Source organism: Paecilomyces variotii, assembly GCF_004022145.1.
Source record: "Paecilomyces variotii strain CBS 101075 chromosome Unknown C8Q69scaffold_1, whole genome shotgun sequence".
Classification (NCBI taxonomy): domain Eukaryota; kingdom Fungi; phylum Ascomycota; class Eurotiomycetes; order Eurotiales; family Thermoascaceae; genus Paecilomyces; species Paecilomyces variotii.
Genome location: NW_021167140.1, coordinates 2770829 through 2791705, shown reverse-complemented (window position 1 = coordinate 2791705; position 20877 = coordinate 2770829). Strand labels below are relative to the sequence as shown.

Sequence of the window (20877 nt, the reverse complement as noted above, 5' to 3'; positions counted from 1 at the left end):
CCGTTTCCCAGATGGGAAAACCGGGGAGATCCGGCGCCTGATGAATGTATTTAGAGTACCTAGTTGTCCATTATGATTATCAGCCATGAGGAGTGAATTTCTCCTGGAACCTCATCCTTTGAGTGAATCAATTGACTGTCCTAGTTCGCTTTCTATTTCTATCCAAAGTGAAAGAAAGCGCCACCTTAGCCGGGCGCTTAGTCAGCCGGAGACAGCAGCTCCAGACGGCAAACGGCTTCAACCACCAGGCGATGCAGAAACACAAAGGGCCCCCAACAGCTAGCTAACGATGTAGAGTACACCTGTCAGCTTCTGTCTTGCCCGGAGATTATTCTAGTGGACTTCAGTTCGTTGTTAGTCCTTCTTCACAAGCATGCCAACCTCAAATAACACCTCCTCCCCGGTTAAACGGCCAGGACTGGCCCGTCGCTCAGTGTCCTCGCATGCCATCATCACCCCGCGGCCCCCATCGTCGAATAACGCAGATCTATCTCAATCGCACACTCAGAGGGCGCCTGTACATAAGCTACATCGACCCCATGTGGTGGGCGGTGCCCATCGCACCCATAGCCGCAACCCTTCATTTGGCAAGAATCTGAACAAGTTACAGAGACCGACTTCGGGCCAGAATATCATTGAAGGTCATGCGTACGGGATCGGCACAGGCACGAGACATCACCAGCGAAAGAAGTCGGCTCCAGCGACATCCGCTGCAGTGACTCCAGCTGCCAGCCCAAAGGGCCACCACGTCCGTTGGGATGCTCCGACTTCCTTGGGCGACCACAAAACACATGCGTCGATAAAGAAGAACTTCTCCACTCCGGCTCTTCGTCGAAATACCGCAACTGTGCCAGGAAAGAAGGCGTTGGTCACAGACCGTCCGCAAAGTGCCAGAGGCCAACCGAAGAAGGTCGTGGGTTTCGAGTTGGGTGATCCGGACGAGGACGACGACGAAGGTGAATGGGAAGATAGTACACAGTCACCAGAGAGCACGAGACGGAATTCAGTAGCTCCGTCAAAAGGTAGTGCAGAGAACAGTGCGGTGCTGGTTGACCCGTTGACCTTTGTGAAACGTCCCTATCCTCGCGTTCCGCAAGCGACCAGCCTGCCGGAGCCAACAAGCAGGACCTTCTCGACGGGACTCTCTCACTCAGATGACGAAGACCGAGAATCAGACGGAGAGAGAGAAGACAGAGTAAGTCGAGAGCGGCAAGAGGCCGAAGAGGAACACGCGCAATCCGTGAAAGGTTCAGAACACGATATAGCCTCGCGGTTACTCAGCCAGTCACGTCCATCCAAGGCTCCCCCGGCCATGTCATCGATATCAGCTATGGCGAAACCCGCAGTGATTAATACTGCTTCCCGTAATGCATCTCTGACAAACCTGGCCTCCGCTCATGATGGGTCTCGTCGCAGTCATTTGTCGACCTCGAACCCAGCAATGGCTTCTACACCAGGCACACACGGACAGGCTACATCTTCCTCCATTGAAGGCGGCGTGTCACGCTTCATCATCAACAAGGATGGCCGTCATGCGGCGTCCCGCACAGACTCAGACCCCAATACTCCCTCCTCTTTCCTCCCCCATTATCATCCCCAGACCCCTCCATCTCCGGGTCGTGGTACGAGCTCGAAGCGGACGAAAGCCTCGCCTCCATCACGGCCACCAGGTGCCGAGCCACCATCGCGTACACAGCAGAAGCTATGGCTTCAACGCACAGCTGCCCTGACGACTTCTCCTCCCGATCCACATGATCCATCTTCCGCTATCTCTCCGTCCACGATGGATCCAGCTTTCATGGCTGCTACTCATGCACGAACGAGCTCACGTGCGTATGATGGTGCTCGAGTGGTGAATGGTGGCGGAAGAATCGGCGGAGCGGCCCATGAGAGCGAAGCCAAGCATGTTCGCAAGGTGTATGAGAAGACAGCATCCGAATTAACGGTTGTACGACGCTTCCAGAGCCCCAGCAACGATAGTTTCAAGCGGGTAAGACGTGTAATGCTTGAGATGGAGAGACCGTCTTCAAGCCCTGGATCTCTTACCAAGACTGTCAAGTCGGCACCCGCTTTAGCCAACATCGGCTTGGTGCAGGCACCACCGGCCAGAACACAGCATCGCCGCGTCCTCTCTCGAGGAAATAATGACTCTGATACGGGTAGCAGCAGCCAAGTCAATAAGAACAAGCCCTCTGGATCCAGGCAATCTCGGGTATATTTCCAGGACCAGGACGACATTGTCAATATCAGTCCCTCAGAGCCTGCCGACAGACTGGACGTTGACCATCAGCATGCGACTACTCAGCACCTTTCTACATCCGACGAAGCTGCGCATGGGCGTCCTACTTCGGACGAGCTCAATGGTGGCTTTTTCCCAAATGAAACAGAACTAATGCTCCGTCGCTTGTGGGAAAGCAGAGAAGTCCCAACCATCGGTTGAATCCAGTTGCTCGACTATCAATCAGACGTCAACTCTTAATACATCTTTACCTACCATAGGCCAACCATACAGGACCTAACCATTATCACCAAACAAAAAAAAGAAACAAACCTCTTAATTCTAATTTTGTCCTCGGCAATAACCGGGATTAACCTCTTACTACTATGATTATTATTATGATCGAACACTGGATTTAGAAGGGTGTCGGACAGGGAAGGAAGGAATACGGTAGCGAATCAGCTGGGTTGGCATTTGTTAGGCGTCGTCTTGACCTTTTTTTTGTTTTTTCTTTCCTTGTACTCTTACTACGCTCGATTTGTTTTATTCTATATGTGTATGGTATCGTTGAACAGCAGACCACGACAGGTAATACTATTTTTAAATGCAAGCACACGGAATTACGAAACTAGGTTTAATTCCGTAAGACAAGACGAATGCACATTGGGCATGATATTTTATCTGTGGAGGTTTTCTGAACTAAAAGTGGAGTGAGTTTATATTAATAGAGTATACCCTTCTATATGCCAACTGCTAGTGTGTGTGTGTGTATATATCTATCCTCCAATGCCATCCCGTTATCCCATACGATGTGAAAGAATATCTAAACCAGGTAGGAAAAAAAAAAAAAAAAGATTACCTGAAAAGGCAGGGTAATGGTACATATTCAAGTGAATAAAAGATGTATACATGTAAACACGTTAAACATGTCCAGGGTCCGCGAGGACTCCTCTTGTGGGGAGTTAAAGCAAAGTGGGATATAGGGCTTATTCTATGTAATAAAATGGGCGGCAATGAACCAGAGTGCCCAAAAATACAAGCAGATTAACAATGAAGCGTAATATGTGACTGGGTATTAGAGCACATGGCTATTCGTCATGCCGGCTGGGCTCGGGTCTTTCCCCTGCCTCTGTTACCACCGCGGCCGCCACGGTGAGCATTGCCACCAGCCGCGGCATCCTTCTGCTTTCCATTTGGAGTTCTTCCATGGTGGTTACTCGTCTTCTTCGATGCTTCAGTAGACCCTTGTTCCTGTCGCTGTGGGAGACTGGTTCCGGGCGCATGACTGGCTGGAGCTGGACCTGTACCGCGTCCCCTACGGTTACCAGAACTCTTGCCCCGACCTCCTCTGTTCTTGTTCCCTCGTGCTGCGGCAGCAGCTTCAGCTTCCATGACCCTTTTGCTCTCCTTGTCCCACCACTCCTGAAATTGCTGTTCGAGCTGGATATCCTCAAGGTTATGTTTGGCTGTAGCAATTTCGTGCAGCTCATCCTTTTCTGCCTGCTGTTGCAGGAGAATGGAAGCAAGGGAAAGTTGACCAGACGATGGAGAGTGAAAGCTAGCTTTGCGTGGTTCAGGTCGTGGACTGTGGCGTACAGATTGGATCATAGGTTTAGTAGGAGTTGAGAGATTAGGCGAGGGAGCTGGACCTGAGGTAATCTGCACTGGTCGAGCAGGCTTGGGCGGTGTTGGAAGAGGGGTTGCAATGTTGCGCCCCTGAATTTGTCCAGGGGACGGCCCCGGTTGAGTTGGGGGCGTGCCAGCGACAGTTTGTCGAAGAGTCATTGAGGGCCTTTGAGCAGTCTTCGTAGCTTCAGAACGCGGTGATGGCTCTGGGAATATAGGTGCCTTCGATTTTACGGGTGTCTGCCATGGAACGTGCGGGTTCTCTTTCGCTCTCTGTTCAGCCGCAAGTTGCTCCTGTATCTGCTGTTGCTGGAGCTTTTTTCTTTCTCGCTGGGATAACTTGGAGGGAAGAGCGCTGCCAGGAGTAGACTCCCGGCGATCGGACATCCCTAGCGTCAGGTTTGATACTCGTGACTGGGACGCCTCCGCCATTATATCTTTCAGATCTTTCTTGGAGGCGGATATCACCGGAGAAGCCCAGGGAGCTTTGGATGCGCTCTTATCAGCGCCGGAGGGGCTAGCTGAAAACCCCCTTGGTGTGATGGAGATCCGAGAAAGAGAGCCCGTTCTATCATCTAACGAACCGTTCTCACCAAGCGATCCGACATCCATAAATCTGGGATCCAATGCGGGAGATGGAGATTCTGGATATGATCGATCACTGGTGCGCCTGGGAATATCCCTCACCACTGCCTTTCCTTTTGCTGAAGGACCAGGTGAGGCGGCATTTTCATCATCCATCTGGAACATAAGGTCTCCAGAGGATTTCATTGGCTTGAGAACAGGACTAGCCATGACCGCTTTTGGCTCCTTCGTGACGGAAGGCTTTGTCCTCTGCGCGAGCGGTGAGGCTGTCTTTTCAAGGCTTCCGGATCTCAACTTGTCGCTGAGCTCATTTCTATCGAGACGGGAACTCAGTTTCATGGAGTCAATCCTCCGTTGCCGGTCATTCTCGACAAGGGAAACAAGTTCGGGATATTTTTCATATAAGAACTCCTCGGCGTTACGTCCTCTCGAGATTGGGTAGCACGAGAGCTGGTTTTCTTGGCAGACAGCATCTAGCTCATATATTAGATCCTCGTCAAGGTCATCTAGAAGCCTAAGAACTAGTTAGCAGCTAGAAGCAAGAGCAGAGAGTAAGCTGCACATGCCTATTTTCTAACATAGCTTCAAGGTTGAGGCAAATATATTCGAGCGCAGCGTCCTTGAACTCTGTCACTGAACATGGCGCAACCGCGTTCAGGAGGTGACAGACGTTCCTCGTGTTGACTGGACAAGTTAGTAAATAGCAAAATGTAGTGCCCAAATTGTAGACTTACCGAAACGACCGAGCATCTGTTGACATATCTGGGCCAATCTATCCATCATCAATTCATTTGCAGCGGACATGATATCGATAATTAAGTCAATGAAATCATCGAGGCTCTTGTATCTAACATCATCGAACAGCTCGTCTGCGGTATCGGCATACATGTGCCGTAGGACGAACGCAAACACTGTCCGGTCAATGTCCTTAAGATCCACGTTGATCTTTTCTTCCGGGTTCCCGCGACGCGAAGAGAGCCATCGGCCTCCCGAGCGACCATTAAACAACCCATCAAAGAAAGGGCACCTTTGGCAAGCAATTTGACTGTGCAACTTCACTTCGCCGCCATCTAGCTGCACAACCACGTCGGCGCTCTCGAAGAGAGAGGCATCCTTAATAGCAGCCTCCATATCCATATTCAAGGTCCGCGTAGGCTCTATCATGACTCTTGCTGCTCGTTCCAGGGTCCGCAGTTCCAAATGTGTCGCAACCCGCATCACTTCTGTCCGAACCTGCCGGTAACGGAACGATTTTTCAGGGGAGTGTTTGATCTTATGCCACACATCCAGAACGCTGTCCGTATAGAGGAAAAAGACCAAGTTGAGGATAGTTAACAAATCCACACCCTGGAACTTGGTCTCGATTTGCCCATCCTTCCCGTATTCGATGGAGAACACTTCTGGCATGGAGAAGTAATATTTCTTTCGAAACTCCTGGAACGCCTCTCTCAGGACAGAACTCCGTCCCGCGGCAATGAACTCATGAACTGGGACCCGTATGTCGGACACAGTGCTTGAAATCCAGACAGTCCCATAAGGATTATCGTACAAGTTGCTGGCTTGAATCGCTGGCTGGATTTGGGATTCAATGTCTCGTGACATCAAAACGGCTCTCTTGATCCTGGGGACGAGTCCTTCTATGATCGCGGGATCTTCTGAGGGGTCTTCGAGACTGTGGTCCTGAATATCTGGCTCCAACGCTGCGAACGGCAGGAGACGCGATATATCATGCCATAGAGTGGATTCATCAACAGCAATTTGCTCTTTGGTTACGTCGGTGTCACGCTGAGCAGCTGCAAACGCCCCAAATGCATTGCTTCTGATAGCGACTACTCTGGAGAGCCCCGGTATGCGAACAAACTTATAATCCTTAGACCCAGATGTCTTGACTTTGGTGCGCTTCTCTTTCTTCCAGGCCGATCCAGACTTGGTGCATATGATGATCGAACCATCCTGTCCTGTAGCAACGTCTCTAGCGGCCATATGAGACTTTCGAACGGACCAGACTCTTGCCGGAGGCGGTAAGGAATTTCGTATCTTAGCCGGGTTCGTGGTAGATGCAGCCATAGAGCTGGTATCAGCTTTTTTATTGACCTGGACTGTGTATACTTCGCCAAAACTGGACAGGGCGCAGATAGTATCTCCACCTGAAGTTATTTTGACGATACGGTTGATGGCAGTATCGTATCGGGTAGCCAAGAAACTGTTCTTGATGAAAGTTGATGCCCCGTCAAGCGGGAAGACGATTTTGGAATACCCATATTGCGTGAAAACCCAGACATCATGGCTCTCTAGAAGCACTGCAGTAGCTCGATCGATGGCAGTCACGGTGTGAATAGGTGAATTGAAGAGGGAAACTCCCACGCGTCGAGGAGTGACCTGGGTCTCGAGAGAACGAGCGTCTGAGTCGACAATTCCTAGCTGACCTTCATTCTTGCCGAAAGTGTAAAGACCAGACGTGCTAAAGACAACCGAGTGGATTGAAGAGGCTGCCGCCCCTAGGATGATCTCCTTTTTAAAGGGGTTAAATATTTGTCTTGGGGTTGTCTGAATAGGCACATCATCTTTGTTGTTCGTCCGGGGAAGATTGTAGCCAAGTTGCCCGTACTTGTTGCTTCCCCATGAGAAGATCTCCCCGTGTTCGGAAATTGCTAGAGAATGATCTTGGCCCAACGCAACGGATATTATCTTTTTGCCTGCAAGAGCACCAGTTTCGACACAAACGAAGCCGAACCTAGTCGACTCGTCTCCCGTGCCTAGACGTCCACCGGGGCCGAACCCAGACATGAATAGATTTGATTCCGGATCACTGGTGAGGACAGCGGTGTGAAGTTTGGACATGACGACATCTTGGAAACTGATAGGCTTATTTCGGATCAGTGTAGGCAGATCTGGAATATGATTGGAATCCTGCAAGTCAGAACGGCCAGATTGGGAGCGACGCTCCTCATATTCGCGAAAGAATCGCTGCAGGAGATGCTCCGGGCGCTGCACAGATATCCTTTCGGGGAACTGTCGGTCGTCCTCATCCCCCAAACCAAGCGTCAGGTTCTTATTGCTACCGAATGTGAAGATCTCGTCGCCTTGCAGGTTTGTGCGCGGTTTTAGGACAGCTCGATGATGATAGCTGGTCTCTTCGGCATTATCGTCTCCAGGAACAGAATGACCATCGACAGAAGAGAGATCACTGCCAGGGACATCGACATCAGACGAATCCTTCACTACCGCTCTGGGAGTCCGGTTTACTATCTCCTTGATGTTGCGAGACACGATAGTCGACCCATACACGTCGAAAGGGCTATAGCCTTCCCTGTCTTTGATCTTGATCAAACCACCAGAAGGATAATGGACGTTTCCAACGGTACTGAATTCTGTTGCATCACGTAGATCTCGGGCAAGCAGAGCTTGTGCAATGGTTGCGTTTCCCGCGTACAGAGCCCGATGCAAGGCAGTCCAACCGCTTTCATGATCCTGAGCATAGATGTCGATGAACGGTATCTCTAGCAGTGCCTCTGCAAATTCAACCGCGGACGGCTTTAGTGATGAGGCCACTAAGTGAAGAATAGTCCTGCCATAATGGTCGCGCGCATTTACTTGTTCTCGAGATAACGTGCCATTCCCACGCTTCACGTTGCCTCGTTCGGTCAAAGGCGTACCCGGAGAAGTACCGCTGTACACCTTGTTCGATTTCGATGGCAGAACTGGAGACGACCCTAATGTAGCTCCGAAACTGTCAGTCGTATTTCCTCCAGACCGCTGGCCACCAACCGGGTAACCGGCGTTGGCCAGTAACCGCCGGAAACTCTCGACATCATCGTGCAAGAAGTATTGTAAGAGATTGCTGATCATGTGCCACGAATAGGTTGTCACAGAACCTCCTTATAGCCCCGACGAGATGCCTCGCGGTAATCACGAAGATTACAGCGTAGGAGAGGCGCTCTGTGGGCTCGAAGGGGGTTCTGGAGAAGGAAACCCGGGGGACAGGGAGAATATAACCGCCGCGACCAGGCAGCTATTTGAATCTCGATGATCGAAGCGAGGGAAGGACCGTTCTTGAATCGCGAAAAATTGCGGAGGGTTCAGAGTCGCGTTGTGGTGGCGATTACCGACTCGTACTTATCTCCGGAAGCTCAAGCGGGGGACACGCGGATGCGGAGCTGACTGGGCGCGCACAGTTTCAAGGGGAATGGCGATACAAGATTGAGTCTGAGGATATGATGGAAACGTCGGACGAGAGATGAGGCTTCTATTAACTATGTATATGACTTTTCGACAGGATATCGGCAGAGGCAGTGTGAACAATGAGCCATGGACAGGAAAGAGGGATGCTCCGAACGCGGACGGCCAATCAGGGCCTGCAGACCCCTCCATGCCCCCGGACGAGAGGTTCGGCGGCCAGAACACGATGATAATGGACCTGGACGGCTTCTAGCTGGAAGTCTCCCTGGAATAATCCCCTCATTCTCCTCAGACAGAGGCTCTGTTCCCCCCCGTGGATGAGCGGCTCGTGCCAGATTCATTGGAGATCGGACACGCGGGCGGTTATTACTTATGGTATGCCTTCAATCACCTGATAAAAGGTTTCCCCTCAAAACTGGGATAACTACACTACTTCCAGGCATGAGTTGTATTCAAAAGACGGCAGTGTCTGGTCTGGCAAGTCTACAAATACGAATTTGTCCCCTCCTCACGATGGAAAGGAAGTGCTACATGTCCACCATAGTCTACCATACGGTATGATCCTGCATGCGCCTTTGGAGACCATAACAGCTTCCATTGCTATCTCTAGGATAAACCGAGAGAGAGAATGCAAAGAGAATCATATGTGTATATTTGTTTATTAACGCTTTAAAGTGATCTGGTGCACATGATTATCTTCAGATTGCCCATCTTCAGATTGCCCATCTTCAGATTGCCCATCTTCAGATTGCCCATCTTCAGATTGCCCATCTTCAGATTGCCCATCTACTCAGCCGGTGACGTAGAGACGGAAGCACATGATGGCGGTCATCGGTTATTCTTGATAACACTGCGCGCACGTTATCATGATCACGGCACTAAGATGATCTGATACGAGATGAGAAATGGAAAGAGTAAAACGTTGCAGGTTGGCAGTCTACCTGACTTCGGACCACATGTTCCTCGATTATCGGTTCGCGACCGCGAGGTTATCTGGACCGCGGGAAATGCTCGAGACATCTTGCTGGAGACACCGGGGCCTTATAGGAGAACGGAAGGGGTTCTATCTATTTTTATGAGCATACTCGTGGATTAATCATAAATATCGATGTGCGCAAGATTCACACGAGCAAACTGGTCAGATACCCCCTGTCCCCGAAGCGATAGTTATACCAATCTCATCTTACCCTCTATCATAACGAAATCATGCTGGCATCTATGGGCCCTCAAAGGAATCACTCAAATCGGGTCTTTTTTTTCAACTGTCCATTGCTTTCCTCAGTATAGTAGCCATCTTCGATGCAGGCTGCTGCCACGGTTGTTGTACGGAAGATATACCAACCAACGAGGGCGTCTCCTTCACGAGTTCTGACCCCAGATTCTAGCAGTAGCTATCTGACAGCGGACACAACAAGCGTACTGAGATTGATTATTCGCCGCGGAGACGCACTGAGGACAGACAGCGACCGACTGCATCAGCGGGTGCTGCACAACCATCTGGCGCCAGACAGCAGGCTCCAAGTCTCAGCGGTCGTCTCCTTGCAGGTGACCGTCCGCATTTCTGAGTAAAGGAAACAGAGGCACAAGCATCTGTCGCAGGAGCAGTAGCTCAAAACTAGCGCCACGATTCCCTTCTCTCCGGATAGCGGTAAACTAAAAAGCAATCCATCGTACTGTAGCTCATGGTTGCTGCAGGTGCAACTGGGCCGGCTTGACCCTGGCCCAGGTACTGACCCTGACTTGTCTTCGCCATGGCGCGGCGTCAGAGACGTGGACCCGATTGACCAACCCGTTTGCGCGAGGCGACCAGTCCGGAGGGTTATGAGCATCTGCCTGTTCTCGAGCAGCCAGATGACATGGTTCGGGTTTGGTCTAGACATCCGAGCTATCACACTGCCGCGCTTTGTCTGTGCTGTTAACTCTGTTGGACTTTTGGCGCAATCACCATTGTTCAGTGATTGTTTGTTTGTGCATCTAGTGGAGCACTGCCTCCTGATGATGGATCCGATCGGTCATCCATGTTGGTAGTTAGTTATTTGCGACCCGATGAGATAGTTAGAATGGATAGATCTATCCTGTATCTAGCCTCGTTTCAGCGCTGTCGACCTTGAATCTGGTTGCGGATATCCTGGGAGAGACGGATGGTATCTATGGTATTGAGTATTTGTCCATGACGGGACCAGACCGTAATTTGGTACCTTAGGGAACCTCACCTGGGGAGCTTAAGGAGAGCGCTGGCTGGGGCTATTCTTCCCAATGGCGCATCCCATTGGCTGCAGGACTGGCTTCCGCGACGGCCGTCAATCGGGATCTGCACCTGATCGCCTGCGCTGCCCGGTTCAGTACGGAGCGTGACAGAACAGTCCCCAGGTCCCCTTTATCGCCCCAGATCAGCCTGTCCGGCGCGGTATCGTATCGATACGGCTTACCGCCCTCCAGTTATCTCCAGGCGGCTCTGGATGTCGAGCAGCGGACAAGTCCAAGTCCCTCTCATCCCCTTCGACTGCGTGAACTTCACTAACTAACTTATTATTCTTATCCATCCTGTCCATCTCATCCTCACTGGCTCGTGTACCTCTGCTGCCTCTGGCCTTCCTCTCCCCGAACATCGTGGTGGCTCACTCGTCCGCCTCCACTTGACCGCCAGACGTCGAGTCACCGGTGTGCGTCACAGGTGCCTGCCCATCGGCCGTTCACGCACTCCCCTTTGACGACTCGTTTGCAGGCATCCCTGAGCACCCGACAGCCCACAATCAAATTTCTATAGAGGACACGTTCGCTCCGTAAACATGGCTCTCTGAACTGTGCTGTTTCTCACATAGTGAGGAGGCACCGTTCTCTGACCATTGGGTTCTCTGGCCGTCACTGCGGAGATAGCTCTCCCAGCCCGTCTAGCTAGACCTCAGGCTTCCTCACCAAGCTGTGCATTTGCTGTGATATGCTTGTCTTGGAAACTTAAGAGCCGCCAATACACTATCGGAACTTTTTCTTCCTTTCATCTCATCTTTCTGTCCGGTCTTCTGCTGCTGCTGCTACTCCACGGTCGTTCTCATCTGCCTCACTGTTAGCATGGCCCTCCGCCGACAGTCCAGTGTTTCCCTCCCTCCCGCCTGAGATTCCAAGATACCTTATTCAGCAGCCTGACGACCATTTTGTTCGCTTTGTTCGGATAATACAGCCAAAGTCACTCTACGAAGAGTCCTCGAGAACGGCACGTGAGCCTCGTCGGGGTCCGGAACTCCTCCCAGTTCACAATGCATCAGCATCCCAGAACGCCGCCGGTGACGGCGTCACCAGCGAATTCGGCGCGGCCCAACACAGTACGAAGCAACCTCTCGAGAGAGTCGGAAGCGGGATCGTCGAGTCCACAGAGTGGCGAGGTTGGAACGAATAACCCGAGAGGGCTCGGTATAGAGACAGAGACTGAGTCGTCCGAGCAGGCCCAGAGGAACCCAGCGCCTGCGAAAGAGGCCATAGCGAAGCTGAATCAGATTATCTCGGTAAGATAGGCGATGTCACACTACCTATCACGCGAACGGATGCTGACCTTACTGTTCTATATAGAACTACCATACAAAAGCGGCCCTCATCATTCTTCATGCGCGAGTCGATCTTCCTCGGGTCTACAACAAGGGTTCCGATACCCCGAGGGTCAACCGCTGGGTAAGCCTCATGTTTCCTGCCTCTCTTAGCCTTTACGGTGATATATTGAGCTTCCGTTGTTGGCTGAAAGCCAACACCGCTCCTATCTACCATGATCTGCGAGCTGACATGTCATTTACTCTCAAGTTTAATGTCGAACTGGATGAAACGGATGTACTACGAGAACATCTGCGAACATGGAGATCCTGCGATGCCCGCGACAATCGACCACCCCCTATGATTATCGAGACATACCTGGATGGCGGTGAACTCACCAACAACCAAAGTCTCGTTATTATCGATGAGAATGGGAAACGCTGGGATGTTCTTGAGGCACTAGCTGCCTCTCGAGGAGCGCCTTCCGCAAGATTGGCTAAGTCCAGCCAGAATGAAGTGATCCTAGAGCGGTGGAGAGTTGAACTTGGAGCAGCGTCGGGAAAACCGCCAGCTGACCTGGGATCGGTGCTTCCGACAGTATATAAAAAGAGTATCGTCCTATTTCGGTCATTGTTCACATACTCCAAATTTCTCCCAGCTTGGAAGTTTGCAAAACGTAATGGCAAGATGCGAGCGAGTCCAGCCCTGAGAATGAAGTACCGGATTCTGCAAGGTACTCCCAGTCAGGATGCTTCCAAGCTGGACAATCTAACCACTCCACTCTATGAGGGTGGGGGGAAGGTCGTGGAGACGTATTCGTTCGGATCTACAGACTCGCCCGCGGGTCCGTTCACTGTCCAAGTGACCTATCGTGCAAGCTGTGATTTTAGAGTGGACGATTCCGAAGCGCTTTTGAGCTCACGATTCATGGGAGCCGACGATGAATTCTTCCGCCCTTCCCTTCCATCAGACGGGCTCCATAGGCCAGCTACTCAGAATGAGGTTGGATCGCTACCTTCGGGAAGAAAGATGACAGAACAGCCAGACCCTACACGAGCATACGGGAGTCTCTCGACTTTCCACCAAGTCGGCCCTCCCAGTGCTAGTCCGATCTCAACTCTGAGGGCTGCAAGAGAGCTGGGCACCACATCACCGTCGCCATCATCACCTACTAACCGGCTCCTACCAGCGGCCAAAATTGGACCAGCAGGACGTGCTGCGGTACTTGCAGGAGAAGGAGGGTCTGGAGTCGTTAGACGTCCCTCTATATCTTTCCAGCCGTTTAAGGCCCCGCCTCTATCGGCCTCCCCCTCGTTGGTAGACCCTCCTATTTCTTCTGCAACTGCCCGTACACCGCCGACGGGGAGCTCCGACTCCAAGAATATGCCCCCTCCGACAACGACAGGGCCCTTCACGCGTAAGCCAATTGCTATTTCTCCAGAAAATGCCATCGCTTCCTCTAATTCGGCCTCGCCCAAACCGGCTCCGATATCGAGGTACAGTAGCTCCTTCAGCCACCGTCGTGGTCGTCTCTCTTCGGGAGGTGGGACAACTCGAACAGAAGATGACACTTCGAGCGGTAAAGCAAGTGCGACGTCCTCCGCCGCCCAACCGGGCTCTGGCTTACTAGCAGACCCTACCGGAACGAGCGCTGATTCCATTCATGCGGACGACGAAAAGATCTCTGAATTCTTGAAATTGCTCGATATGAGGAAGGATCTGCTAACACCTGCAAATACGGCGGCGGTAGATGCTACGACACGCAAGACGTCCGCCGCTCTGACACGCTTTCAGCGTATGAGAGATTCCAATACCGCGCTCTCTGAGTCCATGTCATCCTCACTTCTTATGCAGCGATCGTCGGCGTCGTCTAGCAGACAGCTCTCCAGTGTACCGCCTATGGTGGCCGGCACTTCCATATCGACAGCTTCCTCCCCTGGGAAACCTATTTCCCCTCATACTCCCCATACTCCTGCCATTCCGTCAAGGCTAAGCTCTAATAGCATTGTCGAGTATGGCGATCAAGATGTGGACCGACGTCCCCAGGTTTCGCGCAGGGGGCACAATTCCCCACCGGATGAAAACACAAGCGATGAACGAAAACCATCAGGTGCTGCGGCCATCGACATACCCACATCTCCACGCCCTCAACCATATCGACGGCCTAGTTCTGCCGCCCAGGATGGGCCCGGCACTGTCGTTGACGATGATGACATCTTCCCGTTCGGGATGCGCAGTGTAAGTTTGGGCAATGGCGATGGATCTCACTTGAGCCTCAGTGCTCGCCTTCGACAGCAGGAGTTTGAGAACGCACCGCAAAGTGTTGATCAGTCACGGGCAGATGAGCAATCGTCACCTGCAAATGATGATACGGCTGCCCCTAGCAGTGCTACTGCCTCCGATTCCCAACGCGGATCTCTCTCGCAGCGAGGTGGATTCACTAGTAATCCATACCAATCTCGCCTTCCTCGAGGGCAAGGTTCTTCTGGCGGTCCTCAATCTCACAGTTCGACGTCTAGCAGTCTGGCGCGTGCAAGTGCCATTCCACCCCACCTGTCTGAACGTGGTCGCGGTGATAGTGGCAGCGGCAGCAGCAGTAGTCACTCGACTACAGATATTCGACGAGGCACAGGGCAAAGATCGAATTCCGGACGCTCATTCACACATTCAGCGCCCTTAGAGGAAGATGAACCGCTGCTTTTCGCCATGAGCGACTTCCAATCCTCCAGACGAAGTTTGGAAGAAGGCAGGACCGGAAGCAGTGCTGGAGACTCGGCTGGAAATTCGACTGGATCCAGACCCAACAGCGGACGAAGGGGCACCGGTTTTCCCGGCTTCCATGCGTGGCAGTAGACCATACTTTCCAGCAGCTCGACCTCGAAAGACGGCATATCACTTAGGCGATTCCGCCGTCGGGAAATGGTCGTCCAATCGAAACTCATGTCTTCTCAATTAGGCTCCGCCCAAGCACCTTGACTCTGACGGCAGCTTCATACTCTGTCCCTCAATACTTCCTGCACCGTGGTGTCATCCGGTGTCTTGATATATGACCTGTCTCGATACTAAAGTCTTACATCCGAGCTCTGACAGCAGTATATCATAATTTTCGAATGCCGCCACGCTGGCGCAATATAATCTGCGCTCACACTTCACATACTTCTTGCTGTCTATTTCTTTATCTCTTTTCTTCGCTCCTATTCGTCGCTCCTCTTCGTCATCTCGATTCACGTCTCATTGCGATTAACTTTCTATAGACTGTATGGCAAGCGCTAAAACCAACAGAAATTGGGTTACTGACGAATAGAGGAATCTACAATGTTTCTTTTTTTGGAGGTCTTAGTCTCATCGATCATTGGGCAGGTTCCGCCCTTTTTACGTTTTTTCTGTTCTTGCATTAACATATTCCATTCTGGCGACAAGCCTCAGTTAATGGCTTGTTTCAATGTCGTTTTCCTCCAGGCTGACAGCCGCATATTGTTTTCAGCACCTTATGATGGCTGTTTTTTGTTATATGGGATATTTCTTCAGCTTCTTCTTCATTGATGCGTTATGTGTACGTAAATGCGGGCTTTCTCTCGCATGCTGAAGCTGACGAACTGGCGACGGTGAACGGAGTCCTGGTGGGGAGTTCAATAGGGACTTCTTTTTTTCAAACAGAACGAGAACAACGTCAATTATTTATTTGGATATCCGATCAAATGACTCGTCTAAAACTATAAATCGGCTTTTGACTTGCTTTGTTGATGACGGTGCACTACTATGGCTGCTCAGACTTTATAGAAGGCGTTGATAATGCGGCCACATCGGCAGCATCTTCCCGCACGGGCCGACCCACCCAAATTCCTGGTGGTTTATACTTGCTCACGTTGACTGGTCTCCAATAGCTACCTATCCTATCTCTGCTGCTGGGAAAGATTTAAGCGGACCGTTGCCTCTGTTCCTGAACCGTGACCATGTCCGTTAGATCTTCTCATAGGCAGCTACTACTACTTGCTTACCACAGTGAGTTAGGTCAGGCTTTTACTGGTAACGTCTCAAATGAGTCTTTAAATGTATACAGTGATACACAATGGCTAAGTTGGGAGTAGTGCCTAATCAAATTCTGATGTCTTTAGTAGCTTTTTTACTAACCTATAGTAAGTAGTATAGTAACAATAGATCAATTGAGTATAAAGAATCAAATTTCTGTAGAGCGGAAACGGGCGTCCTTATATATTCAGTCCTTCGATGGTATATTCCCTCTATTCTGGTATATCTATACCCACTAGGTATACAGAATATTAAATAGTATATGTATACCATCCTGCAGATTGTCTTGCCTGCATCACATGATATTTATGTCGGCCTTATGCCGGCCTTTCATCCTCTTCCATTGTCATGATCATACCCCTGCTTGGTTAGTCCGCAACAGCAATATCGGCATCCGAGTGCTTTATTGCAAGCCGAGCTGCAACGTGCCACTACGTCCCTATATAAAGGGTAAGTCAGAACGAATAGTGGAGCCGCCTGTTTCTACAGGATATATGTACATCAACGAAGATATGTGGTATTAGTAAAATGCACTAAAGGGGTCTACGCAGTGGTGAGGTGTGTCCTGGAATATAAGTACTCGATAGATTTTTGGTTATCATCCTAGTCTTGAAGCGATCCAGATTATTTTCCTGAAGTATTATATGTTTAGTTTCTATAATTGCTTCTGTGATCTTTTGCAACTTGCCCTTTTAGGCTTTCTGTAGCTGAACAGTACTAGAGACTTCGATAGGTTCTCGATCCCTGCTGTTGAACAAGTCAAACATACCAGAGTCCCCTCTCTCTCTCTCTCTCAAAATGACTACACCATCTATATCTACCCCCGCTATCTCTATCTGGAAAAATAGCCATCGTCACCGGCGCATCGCGCGGAATCGGCCAAAGCAGCGCCCTCGATTTCGCAACCCGCGGCGCCAAAGTCGTCCTCACATACAGCTCCCCCGAAAGCGACTCCGCCGTCTCTACAACTGTGAAGAAAATAAAATCTCTCAACAATGGCTCCGACGGCCATATCCATCCGTACAGACCTACGCCAGCCCATTTCTCCGGGCGAAATCGTCTCCGCAACCCTCTCCGCATTCGGTCCGCACATCGACATCCTAATCAACAACGCAGGCTACGAGATCGAAACGCCCATCACGAAAATAACCGCTGAGGATTTCTCATACGTGTATGATCTTAAGCGTTCGCGCTCCCTTTCTCCTCTGCGCCGCAGTGGTTCCTCACCTCCGTTGCTCCCGGTAGGATTATCAATATCGGTTCCGTGGCGGCGAGACATGGATTCAAGAATTACAGCGCATACTGCTCGTCAAAAGCGGCACTGGAGGGTCTGACGCGTGTGCTTGCGGCCGAGTTGCGAGATGAAGGTCATATGGTCAATATGGTGCATCCGGGGCCAGTCCGGACGGTCATGTTGGACGAGATTCCGCAGTGGTTGGTTGAGTGGCAGAGGGAGTCGACGGCGGTTGAGCATCGGCTTGGGACACTTGATGACGTTGTGCAGATAGTGGCGTTTTTGGCGGAGGGAGAGGAGTAGATGGGTTTCGGGACAGTGTATCTCTGCTTCTGGGGGGTTTCTGATGTGGTGAGGATTTGAATGGGTTTGAGGGTGGGGGGTTGTTCTATATGGCTTTCAGAAGTAGCTTTGTTCTCTGCTCTCTTATGGCATTGGATGTGGGTGGATGTTGGTAGATTATGATCTAAACAGATAACGTATATGCAGCGTTCGTGTCAGGTTGAATATGCAAAACTTTTTGTCTTCACCAGCTGGGTAATAGTCTATCCCGTACAATTCGTGCGCCTTGATCACCAGGAAAATAAGAATAAGAAGAAAAAATGTGTACAAGCTCTCCAGGTATCAAGAAACCCTAATAGTCATAAAGAGAATTGTTAAAGTGGTCGTCCTCATCAAGTTAACGTGTGCAACTCTGTTGTCGTTTTTGAGCCATGCAGGTACTGGAAGTTGATGTCTTTGACTGGTAGCACCCGACGACATGACATGAAGATATTTCTCGAATTTCTTCGAGATAGAGATCTTGCTAATCATCTGCAGCGAAGCAAGCTAGCCTTTCCATGTTAAGTGAATATATGGAAGGGAAAGCCCTGAAGTTTGAGTCAAGATCTTTCTGAATGTCAGCTATCTGGTTGGACTTTTCACACCATCAATGGACAGCTCTAGATGCTGACGAATAGTCTCGTCCCTTCTGCATGACCTTCGCAAGCGGCAACAGCGTGTAAGTCGCATGGGTGCGATTTCTAGACAAGAGGTACCTTCCCTTGATATCTTGTCTCAATTATACGCCATGGTTCAATTGCTAAAGAGATACCAGAAGACATCTTCTTACATCCGTCGGAAGGTGTTTCCAGAGGCGCTTCGTCGTTCCTTCGATCTGAAATTGTTGCTCTCGGAGTCGTAGCGTACAGGCTTAGACTTCGACTTGGGCTGCGGTGCAAATGTAACCTCCTTTTCACCAACAGCACCACCAGTCCGTGTTGGCCTGTCCTTGGAGCGAACTTTTTGAATACGAGACTCGAAGGACCGGTCGCGAGCTTGGCCGGTCTTTGTTGATGAGCTGACCTCCATGCGAGGTGGTGGTCGATTGGTGCGCTTGTAGGACGGGTTAGAAATCCGGCCGGAGGACTTGTCCTTTGCAGGTCGTTCTTCCTCCCTCTCGGATTCGTCCTCATCGCTACTGGAACCCGGGACTTCGTCGATCTCTTCCTGCTCGACAGCAGTCAAACCGCGCTCCTTACGTTCCGATGCCTCAGGTGCAGTGCTTGGGTTAATCATCTTAAACTCTCTCGAGGTCTCATCAACAGCGAACTCTTCATCCTCGAAAAGCTTGGCGAAACGGCTGTCACCGAGCAGACCCTTGCTGGATATCTCAGTCGAAGGAGCATCAGCCATTTCCTGGTCACCACCATTCTCCAGAACGCGTTGGGCCTTGCGACGTTCGTGGCGTTCCTCCTTCTCAAGGAGCTTCTCGGCAAGTTTCTTGTTAACCTTCGCAGTAACCTTCTTCTTGCCTCGGATGCGACTTTCTCTCTCCTTGTCAATCTTCTCCTTGACACGCTTGGCTCGCTCTTCCTCCCAAATATACGGGTTAGTGATGAGGCGTGCCTCCTCATACAGCCGCTGGGCAACAAAGTAACCATGCATGTAAGGCCGTAGGAGATTTGTCCGTCCAATCAGATGATCCAGGTTGAGGGTACGTAATTGAGGAACAGTCAAGAACTTGTAGTTATCATAAACCGTTCCAGCCTGGCCGGTAGAGAATGCATGAGGGTCGTTCGGATCTTCTGCCATCTCTTCGACAATGTTGTCCAGGAAGGAACACCATTTTGGAGCCGGTCCGAGCTGAGGGATGAAGAATGCGTGCTGTTGTCTTCCTTCGTTGGCAGTCAGAATCATTCCGCTATCCCTGCACCAAGCCACGCTGTTGATATCGACCGTAGGCTCAACCGATGTCCAAGGAGTGCCATCACGCGGATCCCAGATCTTAATAATTCGCTTATCGGATGACATGATCTTGGGCTCCATTGTCTGCTCCCGCGTGGCAGTGGACGGGGTGAGGAATTTCAATGTATGAATGGGGTAGCCGTATCCTTGGTCTTTCTTGAGTAGCGGCACGGGTGACCGGAGATCGTACAGGTGGATAAGGCCGTTCGACGAACCCGTTCCCAGCGTCAACCCAGAGCGATGGAACTCTAGAGCCGTAACTTCTGACCTGGCGTCACCTGGTTGCGACTGAGTTGGGGGCAACAGCACTGCCGCTCTCCCTCGAGCTCTGGAGTCCCAAAGCTCCACAGTCCCCAGAGAAGTACCGAAGGCGAGCAGGTTGTGGCTCTCCTCCGCGACAGCACCAGTATTAACCGCACCCGTGTTGATACCGCCTTGTAAGGTACCGCCTCCAGCAGATGTGTAGTCATCACCGCCGACATCAACTTCGTAGCTTCGCATATATCTTCCCAGCTCCATATTCAGACGGAAAACCTCTCCCATGTTATCCTGATTGACACCAACAGCCGGGACCAGAGCTTCTGCTGACTGTCTGTCGAACACCAGATCGCGACCATATCTGGGCAGCCTGGTCGTGTAATGGCATCCCTGAGGAGTGTGAAACTCCAGAGACCGGTCCGCCTGGAGATGCAGAGATTTGGAGTAATCAGACGAGAGAAGAAGGAAGGTAGTATTGAGCGAGACGGTGTGACGAGCGAACGAAAGCGACAAATGTGGGAGGTAGTGTGTATGAATTTGTGGCTTATAAGTTCCTGCAAGACATTAGATCCGGGACGATGAACCAAGAAAGATACTCTTTCAAAATGCTCACCTGTGCTCATAACCCACTGGCCATCCTCACTCACCCGGATGCACTGACTTGCCTCTTCGAATTCAAAGTCTTGCAGCAGCTCAACTCGGTTGGCATACTCCGGGTCATTCTTCAAGCTGCGCTTTCGCCGCCGCGCAAGCCATTCTGGAAGGGGTCGAGCAGTATTTGACCCCGAGATCGTATAGACGGGGACAGCGGCCTGGTTGGAGATCTTCATTTTGGCGAGAGAAGCTGCCCTCGTCCACCAGGTGGTTGAATGTCTCAACGTCTCCAAGTCGATCGGCACAAAAAAGTTTCGCGATCCAGATCAACGCCAAGATTTCACCACGTGACGCAGCTCCGCGGAGGTTGACGGTGGTCCGAGCGCCGGGACCTCGAGCGTCCTTGCAA

At 51.1% G+C, this 20877-nt stretch overlaps 5 protein-coding genes across 5 annotated transcripts; 3 read left to right on the top strand and 2 right to left on the bottom strand.

Moving 5' to 3' along the window:
• The first annotated feature begins 135 nt into the window (after positions 1-135).
• Positions 136-2850, top strand: C8Q69DRAFT_452363 (hypothetical protein). Its single transcript, XM_028629565.1, has one exon. It carries the CDS (start codon positions 374-376, stop codon positions 2438-2440), a length of 2067 nt encoding a protein of 688 aa, XP_028489429.1. The 5' UTR covers positions 136-373; the 3' UTR covers positions 2441-2850.
• A 60-nt stretch (positions 2851-2910) lies between these two features.
• C8Q69DRAFT_35683 (BTB domain and ankyrin repeat protein) lies at positions 2911-8480 on the bottom strand. Its single transcript, XM_028627574.1, has 3 exons — positions 5164-8480; positions 4996-5113; positions 2911-4943 (listed from the first exon to the last, which is right to left on the bottom strand). Exons 1-3 carry the CDS (start codon positions 8276-8278, stop codon positions 3314-3316), a joined length of 4863 nt encoding a protein of 1620 aa, XP_028489428.1. The 5' UTR covers positions 8279-8480; the 3' UTR covers positions 2911-3313.
• Positions 8481-11540: 3060 nt separating this feature from the next.
• On the top strand, positions 11541-15325 carry C8Q69DRAFT_35643 (putative autophagy protein Atg13). The gene is made up of 3 exons (XM_028627573.1): positions 11541-12108; positions 12173-12271; positions 12398-15325. The coding sequence occupies exons 1-3, from the start codon at positions 11863-11865 to the stop codon at positions 14978-14980; spliced, it is 2928 nt and encodes a 975-aa protein (XP_028489427.1). The 5' UTR covers positions 11541-11862; the 3' UTR covers positions 14981-15325.
• Positions 15326-15875: 550 nt separating this feature from the next.
• C8Q69DRAFT_512460 (hypothetical protein) lies at positions 15876-17693 on the top strand (the record flags this gene model as incomplete). The annotated part of the gene is made up of 4 exons (XM_028633293.1): positions 15876-16263; positions 17005-17126; positions 17194-17325; positions 17373-17693. Exons 1-4 carry the CDS (start codon positions 16197-16199, stop codon positions 17691-17693), a joined length of 642 nt encoding a protein of 213 aa, XP_028489426.1. The 5' UTR covers positions 15876-16196.
• A 657-nt stretch (positions 17694-18350) lies between these two features.
• Positions 18351-20873, bottom strand: C8Q69DRAFT_35629 (WD40-repeat-containing domain protein). Its single transcript, XM_028627572.1, has 2 exons — positions 20488-20873; positions 18351-20428 (listed from the first exon to the last, which is right to left on the bottom strand). The coding sequence occupies exons 1-2, from the start codon at positions 20702-20704 to the stop codon at positions 18498-18500; spliced, it is 2148 nt and encodes a 715-aa protein (XP_028489425.1). The 5' UTR covers positions 20705-20873; the 3' UTR covers positions 18351-18497.
• Between the last annotated feature and the right edge of the window lie 4 nt (positions 20874-20877).

Excerpts from the sequence above, each read along its gene's own strand:
- C8Q69DRAFT_35629 (XM_028627572.1), bottom strand. The coding sequence starts at position 20,704 with ATGAAGATCTCCAACCAGGCCGCTGTCCCCGTCTATACGATCTCGGGG. Across the intron at positions 20,429-20,487 it reads CCAGTGGGTTATGAGCACAG|GAACTTATAAGCCACAAATT; the intron begins GTGAGCATTTTG and ends AATGTCTTGCAG.
- C8Q69DRAFT_35643 (XM_028627573.1), top strand. The coding sequence starts at position 11,863 with ATGCATCAGCATCCCAGAACGCCGCCGGTGACGGCGTCACCAGCGAAT. Across the intron at positions 12,109-12,172 it reads AGCTGAATCAGATTATCTCG|AACTACCATACAAAAGCGGC; the intron begins GTAAGATAGGCG and ends TGTTCTATATAG. Across the intron at positions 12,272-12,397 it reads CCCCGAGGGTCAACCGCTGG|TTTAATGTCGAACTGGATGA; the intron begins GTAAGCCTCATG and ends TTTACTCTCAAG.
- C8Q69DRAFT_452363 (XM_028629565.1), top strand. The coding sequence starts at position 374 with ATGCCAACCTCAAATAACACCTCCTCCCCGGTTAAACGGCCAGGACTG.
- C8Q69DRAFT_35683 (XM_028627574.1), bottom strand. The coding sequence starts at position 8,278 with ATGATCAGCAATCTCTTACAATACTTCTTGCACGATGATGTCGAGAGT. Across the intron at positions 5,114-5,163 it reads ACAGATGCTCGGTCGTTTCG|TCAACACGAGGAACGTCTGT; the intron begins GTAAGTCTACAA and ends TAACTTGTCCAG. Across the intron at positions 4,944-4,995 it reads GAAGCTATGTTAGAAAATAG|GCTTCTAGATGACCTTGACG; the intron begins GCATGTGCAGCT and ends ACTAGTTCTTAG.